The sequence below is a fragment of the Cetorhinus maximus genome, chromosome 23 (genome assembly GCF_964194155.1).
Source record: "Cetorhinus maximus chromosome 23, sCetMax3.hap1.1, whole genome shotgun sequence".
Taxonomy (NCBI): domain Eukaryota; kingdom Metazoa; phylum Chordata; class Chondrichthyes; order Lamniformes; family Cetorhinidae; genus Cetorhinus; species Cetorhinus maximus.
In genome coordinates this window covers 62964282-62976466 of record NC_135901.1, presented here as the reverse complement: position 1 = coordinate 62976466, position 12185 = coordinate 62964282, and the positions used below count along the sequence as shown (strand labels likewise).

The 12185-nt window shown below is 46.0% G+C and overlaps 2 protein-coding genes across 2 annotated transcripts in view; both read right to left on the bottom strand.

The window, feature by feature from the left end:
• The window catches only part of LOC144698080 (uncharacterized), a 642405-nt gene that overhangs the window by 493496 nt on the left and 136724 nt on the right, over positions 1-12185 (bottom strand). The window lies entirely within an intron of this gene.
• LOC144698075 (uncharacterized) overlaps positions 6759-12185 on the bottom strand; it is a 73817-nt gene continuing 68390 nt past the window's right edge. Inside the window, exon 8 of the mRNA XM_078569999.1 lies at positions 6759-7012. Within this exon, the coding sequence (XP_078426125.1) occupies positions 6759-7012 (254 nt within the window). The remainder of the gene's footprint in view (positions 7013-12185) is intronic.

Below are 12185 nucleotides of genomic sequence, written 5' to 3'. Positions count from 1 at the left end.
GTCGGGAAACTGAAACCAAACATCACATCAGGATCTGATGGAGTTGCACAGTTTATCGTAACCTGAATATCATCGGATTTTGAACATGGAAGGAAAAAGCACCGTTCACAGTGGGGAGAAACTGTACACGTGTTGTGTGTGTGGACAAGGCTTCAGCCAATCCTCTAATCTGGCAGGACATAAATGCAGTCCCAATAGGGAGAAACCGTGGAAATGTGGGGACTGTGGGAAGGGATTCAGTTGCATGGAAAGACATCGGTGCAGTCAAACAGCAGAGAGACCGTTCATGTGCTCCGAGTGTGGGATGGGATTCACTTGTTCATCCTACCTACTGAAACACCAGTGAGTTCACACTGACGAGAGACCTTTTAAATGCTTGGACTGTGGGAAGTGCTACAAAAGTTCCTGGGAACTGACGTCCCATCAACGCGTTCACACTGACGAGAGACTGTTCAGCTGCTGTCACTGTGGGACTGGGTTCAGGCGATCATCTCATCTGACTATGCACCAACGAATTCACACTGGGGAGAAGCCATTTATCTGTTCCAAGTGTGGGAAGGGATTCACACAGTCATCCAACCTGCTGAAACACCAGCATGGTTACACTGGAGAGAGGCATTTCACCTGTTCAGAATGTGGGAAGGGATTCACTGATTCATCCCATCTGTTGACGCACCAGCGAGTTCACAGTGAGGAGAGACCTTTTCAATGTCCAGACTGTGGGAAGTGCTATAAAAGTTCCAGGGACCTGATGTCCCATCAGCGTGTTCACACTGACGAGAGACCGTTCAGATGCTCTCACTGTGGGACTGGGTTCAGGCGATCAGCTAATCTTATTTCACACCAGCGAGTTCATACTGGGGAGAGACCTTTCACCTGCTCCGTGTGTGGGATGGGATTTACTCCGTCATCCAACCTCCTGAAACACCAGCGAGTTCACACTGGGGAGAGACCTTTCACCTGCTCCGTGTCTGGGATGAGATTTACTCAGTCATCCAACCTCCTGAAACACCAGCGAGTTTACACTGGGGAGAGACCGTTCACCTGCTTTGAGTGAGGGAAAGGATTCACTCAGTCATCCAACCTGCTGAGACACCAGCAGGTTCACGAGTAACTACAGTGATTGAGTTTTGCAACTGAACCATGTTTCACTGGGGTCTGTTTATGCTGATGTTAGTAAACTCCAGCCCAGTTATAGGTGTTAATGTTCTGGATAAAAATAAAATCATTAAGCTTTCAATTAAATAGATGATGTTGAATCTTTTCACTATCCCTAAGACATTAGTTCCTTTCGAAGGGCTTTCCCTCTCCCCTGTCTCCGCCATATTCACCTCCAGCAACAAGTGTGAGGAGCTCATGGAGCTTCTTTGTCACTAAGATTGAGACAATCCGATCAGCTGCCTCAGCTGCTTTCTTCCCTTCCACGAGCCCATTGGGACAAACTGTCTCTAAAGATCCCTCATGTCCGATTTCTGAACCCACATCTTTCTCCAGTTTCTCTCCCATCTCCCCTTCCTTCCCTCTCAGAGCTCACTTTGCCCATGAGACCCACCTCCTGCTCCATCGACCCTATTCCCGCTAAACTGCTGATCACCCATTTTCCCCATGTTCACTGATATTAACGGTTCTCTCTCTCCTGGTACTGCCCATCTCTCCTTCAAATCTGCCATCATCACCTGTCCTCAATAAAACCAACACTTGACCCCACTATCCTATTAAACTCCCGCTCCAGCTCCAACCTCCTTTCGCTCTCCAAAGTCCTGATCACCGCCCAAATCCATGTCCACATTTCCCAGAACTCCATGTTTAAATCCCTCCAATAAGATCTCTGTCCCTGTCACGGTATCGAAACAGCTCTTCCCAAAGTCACCAATGACACCCGATGTGAATGTGACAAAGGAAAACTCCCTCATTGTCCTTCTCGGCCTGTCCACAGCCTCTAACAACGTGGACCAAACCGTCCTCCTCCAATGCCTCTGCACTGGTGGCCAGCTGGGTGGGACATGATGAAACAATGTACAAACAATTCAAGGGCTGACTGACTTCATGAAATAACCGGGCAGACAGGGAATGTCACCGTTACAACAAGGATAGTCCGTGGTTTCAGTGAATGAACCGACAGAAGGGTGTTGTGGAGAATCTAAAACACTCGACATGAGTCAGCTATGTGATGGAAAAGCAACATTAACGACAAATATGGGGATACAGGAGAGTCCCAAAGACATCTCATTGATAGAAGTTTCTCCCATACATTTGGAGTATTTTGTAGACATTACAGCATTGATCATGATTACAGAATGAACCGTGTGCCCTTGTTTATAATTTCGATCCTGTACGTTCATGCCTATGTAGAAATGGTCTGCACCCATACCTGGTTCCTCTGTTATTCTCCTCCCACCCCACACCACAAGTGCACTCCCTCTGACCTTCTCGATTTTCTACCTCCTTCTCACTGTCTCCCTTTCCATCAAAAATCAGCAAATTGTTAAAAAAATCAATGTAAAAGTAATGTCTAACCTTGTAATCCCGACATTAGCAAGAAGTCCCCTTATGTCCCTGTTGGACATCTGTCCATTTTACCATACCCTAATCCTTCTGTTAGTCCTAAATTAATTATGTCAGCCAGACAAAGCAGAATTACTAACTTGAAGCATCTATGTGTTAATGACGCATTCCCCCCTTTCAAGGGTTAGGACAGGTTAGGAAGAAGGTTCATATTGTCATCATTCAGAACAACCCAGATTACAAAGGAACAACTGATCTCAAAGACAATCTCTTGTAGTATGTGTGGAGGGGGTGTGCTGAATCAGGTTTAAATGGGTTAAATGATACATGTTTTCTATATTAGACAATCACATTAAAATCTGGCACTCAGATGGGGATATGGATTTGTGTTAGGTGGGAAGATCGGGATCAGTGTATTACTCCAGGAAGCCTGAAGATCAGAGGGACGGTATTTCAGAACTGATTCCTGTGATAGCAGCAATCCCATTGCTGTCTGTGAAAAAGACCGATGGAAATATTTAAAGTGGAAACTATAGGCGTGTTGGAGGATGTTGTACACAAGGAATTTGTGAACTATCTGAGGATAATAGTGAGGGGAAAGGAATGGATCTGGAAAGCAGCAGACACTTCATGTTGCTCCAGGAGAAGTGGGGCCTGGTTGTGTAGATGTCAGGTTTTACACAGCACACAGTCAGCCTGTGGTTTCACCCTGGATGAAGGATCTCCGAATCGTACCATTCACATCACTGGATGGGATTCTCAGGAGCCATGTTGTCTGCTTGGAGAGGAAGGTTTCTGTTATAGCTAATGAGAAGCAGCACAGACAACCACACACAGAGACCCACACACACATTCTCCCTCTGTCTCACACACTCAGACAACATCTCCACACCCACACACATTTACACACACTTCCATACTCAGGGACACACCCGCACTCATACAAACAGACACATGAGGACACATCCTGTCCTATCAGGTGGACAACACCGACCAAAGTGACTAATACTGGGGATAAAGTATTCGTGCCTATGGAGAACACTATTTTTGGCACATTCAAGTCAACATCACCCTCCATAGCCTGTGAGCGGTTTTGACCATCCAATCTCACCCCTTTCTCTGAACATTAAATCTACATTGAACAAAACCTGGGACAGAGGCTACAACACAATTAGAACAATGAGCTGTCTATTGCCAGCTTTGGTGACAGTGGGAGGTTGTAAAATTTCAGAACAACATCCGTGGATAATTACAGCCTCTAATTTCCTCTTGCAATGACTGAAAATGTCAACTCCTCTCATGTTGATGGTCTGTTTGATGAGAGAATTCTGAGACAGGTTGCATGGTGAAAGAATATAATGTTGTTTTGACTCTGTATCCAATATTCCCCTGAGTTTGTTCATTGCTGTCCCAATGTCCTGAGACTTGTTCCTTTGTTCAAAAGGAACTAATTTGTGTTAGTGATATTAAAAAAACACTCAATACACCATGTGTTTATCACAAATCTGATTCATCTGATTGTTATCCAGAGTATAAATCACTATAACTGGGCTGGAGTTTATTAACATCAGCAGAAACAGACCCCAATGAACATGGTTCAGACCTGGATGAGATTCACAGCAAAATCCAATCCCTTGTTAATTGTGTACTCGCTGGTGTCTCAGCAGGTTAGTGACTGAGTGAATCCCTTCCCCACACTTGGAGCATGTGAATGGCCTCTCTCCAGTGTGAATTCGCTGGTGTACAGTGAGTTGAGATGACCACCTGAACCCAGTCCCACAGTGAGAGCACCTGAACGGTCTCTCGTCGGTGTAAATACGTTCATGGTGCATCAGTTCATTGGAACTTTTAAAGCACTTTTCAGAGTCTGGGCATTTAAGAGGTCTTTCATCAGTGTGAATTCGTTGATGTGTCTGTAGATGGGATGACTGAGTAAATCTCTTCCCACACTCAGAGCAGCTGAACAACTTCTCCCCAGTGTGAACCTGCTGGTGTCTCACCAGGTTGTTCGAATGGGTGAATCTTTTCCCACACTCGGAGCAGCTGAATGGCCTCCCCTCAGTGTGAGTTTGTTCGTGTCTCAGCAGGCTGGATAACTGAGTGAATCCCTTCCCACACTCCGTACAGGTGAATGGCCCCTCCCCAGTGTGAATGTGCTGGTGTATTGTGAGTTCTGATAAATATATGCTTTCTTTACCACCTGATCCACCTGTCCTGCCACCTTCAGGGACCAGTGGACATGGACTCCGAGGTCTCTCACTTCCTCTACCCCTCCCAATATTCTCCTGTTTATTGTGTATTCTCCAGCTTTGTTTGCCCTCCCCAAATGCATTAGCATGAATTTTCTTTCTCTTTTACAGCTGATTTAAAGTTGTTGATTTTGCTCCAAAGATTAAATTGGGATTGATATTTAAAGTTTACTATTCAACTGCAGAAACAACTTCAGCTGGGAGTCAGTGAATTAAGAGGAAAGATCCCAGACAGCGGTTCTTCAAGGTACACTGCAGGCCCGACAGCTCAATCAGCTCCACTCTCAGCTCAGGAGAGCTCAACAACTCCACATCCTGTCCACAGGGGAGTTCTCCTGGTGCAGTGGGACCAACATTCATGCTTTAACTAACACCCCACCAAAAAAAACTAGATTAATCAGTTAGTCTGATTGCTGTTTGTGGAATCATACTGTGCACAAACTGGCTGTCATGAAACAGGAACAACTTGTATTCATATAATACCTTTAATGTAACAAAACGTGCCAAGGTCCTTCACAGGACTTTCATAAAGAAACATTTGACATCGAGTCACATGGGTCGATATTAGGGTAAATAGACAGAACCTTGATTGGAGAGGCAGATATTAACAAGCCTCTTTAATCAGGAGAGAGAGCAGGACGGGTTTTGGGAGGAAATTCCAGAACTTTGCGCCTCGGAACGGCCACCAATGGTGGAGTAATTAAAATCAGGGATGCTAAAGAGTACGGAATGAGATAGCACAGGTATCTCAGAGGGTTGTGCGACTGGGAGTTAGAGATTGGGAGGGACGTGACCATGCAGGGATTTGTTAACAAGGTTACGAATTTTAAAATTGAGGCATTGCTTGAACAGGGGCCAATTTAGGTCAATGACTACAGGGGTGAAGGGTGAAGGGGACTTGGCCTGATAAAGCTCACGGACAGCAGATTTTTGGATGATCTCATGTTTCTGTGTGGGGACGGGGTAAATGTGAGAGGCCGGCTAGGAATGTATTGGGATTGTCAAGTCTAAAGGTAACACGGACATGAGGGTTTGAGCAGCAGATGAGCTGGGGGTCAGGTGGAGACAGGCGACGTTATGGAGATTGAAATATCTGGTGTTAGTGATGGTGTGGATATGTGGTCAGAAACTCATCTTGGGGTCAAATAAAAGACCAAGATTGTGAACAGCGTGGTTCAGTCTCAGTCAGTTCCCAGGGAGAGGGATGGAATCGGTAGTTGGGGAACGGAATTTGTAGTGGTGACTGAAGACAATGGCTTTGGTCTTCCCAATTTTTAATTGGAGGAAATTTCTGCTCATCCAGTACTGGATGTGGGATAAGCAGTTTGATAATTTAGTAACAGTGGAGGAATGGAGAGGGATGGTGGTGAGGTAGAGCTGGGTGTTGTCTGTGTACATGTGAAAACTAACATGGTGCTTTTGGATGATGTCACAGAAGGAGGGCCTCATGGACAAGATGAGCACTGAGAGGACATGAGGGGAGATGGGAGAGAAACTGGAGAAAGATGTAAATTCAGGGCTCAGACAAGAAGGAACCTTACAGACAGTTTGGCCTAGTGGGAGAGTGGAAGGGAGGGAAGCAGCAGAGGCAGCTGATCGGATTGTCTCAATCTTAGTGACAAAGAAGCTCCATGAGCTCCTCACACTTGTTGTTGGAGGTGACAGGGGAGAAGCAGAGTATTGGAGATATTAAAAAGATTCAACACACCTTATATTTCACACCAAGTTGATTTAATTGATAAGTATCAACAATATTAGCCTTTATAATGGGGCTGGAGATTATTAACATCAGCAGAAACAGAACCCAATGAACATGGTTCCATCCAGGATGTGATTAACTACAGTGATTGATTTTGCTGTTACTTGTCAACTCGCTGGTGTCTCAGCAGCACAAATGACTGAGTGAATCGCTTTCCACACACAGACCAGCTGACTGGTCTCTCCCCAGTGTGAACTCGATGGTATATCAGTGGGCAGGTTGAATTAATGAATCCCTTCCTACAGTCAGGGCAAGTGAGCAGCCCCTTCTCCAGTGTGAATTCGCTGGTGTCTCAGCAGGTTGGATGACTGAGTGAATCCCTTCCCACACACGGAACAGGTGAAAGGCCTCTCCCCGGTGTGACTGCGCTGATGTACATTGAAGTCAGATGATCGCCTGAACCCAGTCTCACAGTGAGAGCACCTGAATGGTCTGTCATCAGTGTGAACACGTTGATGCAAGATCAGGTCCTGGTAACTTTTATAGCACTTCCCGCAGACTGAGCATGTCAACTGTCTCTGGTCTGAGTGAACCAGCTGATGTCTCAGTAGATGGGATGACCTAGTGAATCCCTTCCTACACTCAGAGCAGGTGTATGGTCTCTCCCCAGTGTGATCTCGCTGGTGTGTCAGCAGGTTGGTTGAAATAATGAATCCCATCCCACGCTCAGAGCAGGTGCATGGTCTCTCCCCGGTGTGAACTCTCTGGTGTGTCAGCAGGTTGGTTGAACTAATAAATCCCTTCCCACACTCGGAGCAGGTGAATGGTCTCTCCCCAGTGTGAACTCGCTGGTGTGTCAGCAGAGTGGATGACTGAGTAAATCCCTTCCCACACTCAGGGCAGGTGAATGGCTTCTTCCCAGTGTGAGTGTGTCGATGAGTTTCCAGGTCAGACGGGTAATTGAATCCCTTCCCACAGTCCCCGCACTTACACGGTTTCTCCCCAGCATGAGCAGCGCTTTCTGCTTCCATGTTCAAAGGCCGATAATATTCAGGTCCTGATGAATCAAGTGACTCTCTCAGGTCTTGGTGTGAGTTTCCCAACAGCAAATCTTCTCCTTCTATTACCCTGTGAAGTTGATTTAAAACAGAAAAAAGGGAGTGAGAGAGAACCCACAAAAACACAAAGGCAGGTTGTGAAATTGAGCTGAATGAATCTGGGAATTTGTGGGGTCGGCACTAGGAAAAAGTGACCATGAAAACTGCTGGATTGTCTTAAAAACCCAACTGGTTCACTAATATCCTTCAGGGAAGGGAACCTGCCACCCAGTCTGGGCCTACACAAGATTCGGGCTTCTAGGGGAGGAGGGAGAAAAAGCGAGAGAGAAGTGAGAGATGCAGGAGAACTCTGAAGGAATCTCCCCAGCCCTCAACCTCCACCCACTAGACGGGCCAGGGTAGCCGGTGTATGTGAACACCATCACCTCCAACTTCCCCTTCAAGTCACACACCGTCCTGACTTGTCTGACATCCAGTACTGGATGAACAGAAATTTCCGCTATTTAAATATTGAGAAGAATGAAGCCAATGTCTTCAGCCCCCGTTACAAACTCCACTCCCGAGCCACCGACTCCATCCCTCTCCCTGACAACTGTCTGAGACTGAACCAGACTGTTCACAACCATGGTGAAATATTTAACCCCAAGATGAGCTTCCAACCACATATCCACCTCATCACCAAGACCGCGTATTTCCACCTCAGTAACATCGCCCGACTCCACCCCAGTCTCAGCTCATCTGCTGCTGAAACTCTCATCCATTCCTCTGTTACCTCTGGATTGAACTATCCTAACACACTTCCAGCCAACCTCCCATATTCAACCTCCCTGTAATCTTGAGGTCATCCAAAACTCTGCTGCCCATGTGCTTACTCGCACCAAGTCTTGTTAACCCATCACCCCTGAGCTCACTGACCTACAAACGCTCCGGGTTAAGGAGAACCTAAATTATAAAATTCTCATCCTTATTTTAAAGGCTGTGTTTGCTGCCGTTGTGCAAGCGCAGTTGTGCTGTTTTATTCTGTCTTCATAGGGTTAATCTCTCCTCCTCCTCAGGCTCAGGTCACCACTGCAGACTCACCGTGAGGAAACGCAGACTGACCTGGTTACAGTGTCCATCAATCAGCCAATTCAGAACTCAGTCAACAGCAGAGAGCTTTGATTGTACAGTCCTAATCTCTAATGCTTTTTTTTAAACGCATGCTGTTCTTTGAAATGCCTTGGAAAGTTTTATTAAGTTAAAGGCACCATTTAAACACAAATTGTTGTTGTTGATTTGGACATATAGCACTGTTCCTTCATCACCACTGGGTGAATAACCTGTAACTCCTTACCTAACTGCATTGTGGGAGCACCTTCAACACACGGACTGCAGCGGTTCAAGAAGGTCATACATCTTCTTCTCCACAGGCAACTGGGGATAGGCAATATTTGCTGGTCTGGTTAGTGAAAGGACAGGGGAGTGGGACTGGCTAATGTGCTCTTGCAGAGAGCCAGCATGGGCACAATGAGCTGAATGGCCTCCGTCTGTATTGTAATCATTCAGTGATTCAGTGACTGGTTGAGAAAGGACCTACACTGGAGGCCAGGGACCAACTTCTGTAACCAACACCCACCCTGATACAAACCGGCTCTTAATTGGTCTGTCTGTGTTTCTAGACTCGGTTCTGCGAGCAACGCCTGCAATAAAATAATAGCAAAATACTGCAGCTGCTGGAAATCCGAAATAAAAAGAGAAAATGCTGGAAATACTCAGCAGGTCAGGCAATATCTGTGGAGCTAACATTTCAGGGTGTGCAGAATGATTTAGGGGGAATAAAAATGGTGCAGAATTTGATGGTCAATATAAGCTCAGAAGTGGAAGAGAAATGGACTATAGCACAGGAAAAACAATTCCTGACTGTGAAAGATACTGTGGGAAGACAAAGCTGGTAAGACAGCTGGTCAGGGGATGGGTAGATGTGGAAACCTTGTTTGGACACAATCAGCAGAAGTAACAGTTAAGTGCCAAACACAGCTAAAGTGCATCCAGTATTAGAGACAGAGGAAGTTAGACAAAGGCAGAGAGGTGATCAGGGAGGGCAGAGGTGAAACAGAGCAAAAGATGGACATGGATTCAGATCCACAGTAAAGGAGCCACACTAGCCCCAGAGCGATGGAACCTCTAAAAGCTAACAGAGGAGAGAACTAAAAGCTCCAAAATGTAAATGAATGGTCAAAAACACTCAACTCTGAAACAATTTCAGTTTTCAACTTTAAACTCTCCTGCAGGAGCCTGCAGCTAGAAAGATATCAGAAGCACTGGAGTCAGAGAAAAATCTCCCAGTTGAGGAAATACCCGGGGAGCGGGGTGATGTCACCGTGTAATTGTCGATGTGTGATGATGTCACTGTGTAATTGTCGATGTGTGATGATGTCACACACACGAACACAGAACATCTGGGTCTGTGCAAACCAGTGATCACCACACATTATGAAGGATGGGAGGGTCCTTGAGAGGGGGCAGAGGAGATTTACCAGAATGGGTCGAGGAATGAGGGATTTTAGTTGCAAGGTTAGATTGGAGAAACTGGGATTGTTCTCCTTGGAGCAAAGTAGATGGAGGGAAGATTTAACAAAAGGTGCACAAAATTATGAAAGGTTTACGTAAAGTAGGTAAAGAAAAGCAGTTCACAGTAGCAGATCGTGAAAGGATTATGGGTCGCAGATTTAAGATTTTGGGTAAAATGTACAGGAGGTATGTGAGAAAGAAATGTTTGCACAATGAGTGGTAATGACCTGGAACTCAATGCATACAGTCAGAGGCCGATAGAATCCAGGCCCTGAATTTCTATCCTGGACTGAGTATGGCAGGTTTGGGAAACGGTTTGTACAGAGCATTAAAAAAGGATGATCCAGGTCCTGATGAATTGAGTGACTCTGTCAGATCTCAACCGTCTGTAAATGTTCCCCTTCTAACCCCCTGTAAAAGGAGTTTCCAAAATCCATCCCTGTCAGTCCAGGATAGAAATGCACAACATTCTCTCCTCTTGCTAGCTGGACCAGGATGACCGCGCATGCGCCCTGCTGCACATTGTCCCCTATAAAGATGGCGGCCGTTACCCCGGGCCTCGCGAAGGGAGAAATCCAGAATTTTTCGGCCCGTTCTCTGCAAACACAAGACCGGTACCTTGTTATTTGGGGTCTGCGGCCTGCACTTTGTCTTTATGAAGCCTCCCTGTCCACTCCGCTGGCTCCATTTCTCCTCACACACCCACTAACTCTGTTAGTTTGCTCCACTCGACATTCTCTCACCCGCACTGAGCAGCTTCCGTCACAGACCAGTACTGCGCAAGCTCATGAAATGGGCCGCACTGCGCATGCTCCAAGCACACACCCTAATACGCATGTGTAGGGAGCTGCTGTTGTGAGGATAGGGCACATTCTGGCCCCTGTTGAAGGCTGGGTAACCAGGCTGCCATTGAGAGGTCGTTTTTTTGAATAGAAAATTATGTTTTGTGATCCGATGACGAACGAAGCCCAAGACCAATATATAAAATTATTCAGTCAATTGGTATGACAAACAAAGTTCATGGGTCCTCTGCCATAAAACTGTCCTGGGTGTAAATAACTGCAGTAAAATCCCCTACATTTAGATGTGAACTCACTGGAGTCTCAGTAGGCGGTGTGAACAATTATTGTTTCTTCTCATACACAGAACATTTAAGCGCCGTCTTGTCAGTAAGAACGTCACAAATCAGCCGGTGAACAATCCTTTCACAATGTCATTTTACCCCTAAGTTCCAGGACCATTGTACATGGATTTGGGAGTTAAGCATGATTTTGGAGTCGGAAGAGTGGTCGGAGATTGGATGAGAATTGCAAGGATGTCGGGTTCAAGGATGTACTCGTGGGAGGGAGAGAAGCAGCAGAGGCAGCTGATCGGATTGTCTCAATCTGAGTGACAAAGAAGCTCCATGAGCTCCTCACACTTGTTGGAGGTGTTGATGCAGTAGACAGGGGAGAGGGAGAGTCCAAAACAAGGACTAACTTGTGTTAGAGATGTTTTTAAAAATTCAACATCCTCTGTGTTTGACAGAATGTTGATTTATATGATCTTTGTCCAGAATATTAACCTTATCACTGGGCTGGAGTTTATTAACATCAGCTGAAACAGACCCCAATGGGTATAGTTCATTCTTGTATATTATTAACAACAAAATCCAATCACTGTAGTTCGCTGTGAACTCGTTGGTGTCTCGGCAGGTGGGATGAATGAATGCGTATCTTTCCACACTCAGTGCAGGTGTACAGCCTCTCCCCAGCGTGAGAGCGCTTGTGTAGAGAGAGGTGGGATGATTGCCTGAACCCAGTCCCATAAAGAAGGCATCTGAACGGTCTCTCATCAGTATGAATACATTGCTGGTGGATCAGTTCCTGAGAACTTGTAAAGCACTTCCCACAGTCTTGAAATTTAAAAGCTCTCTTTGATGTGCAATCAGGTTGGATAAATTAATGAATCTCTTTCCACACAGCGCAGATGAATGGCCTCTCCCCAGTGAGAACTCGCTGGTGTGTCTGCAGGTGGGATAACGGAGTGAATCCCTTCTGACACTTTAAGCAGGTCAATGGCCTCTCCCTAGTGTGAATGCTCCGATGAGTTTCCAATTTCGATGGGTAAATGAATCCCTTCCCA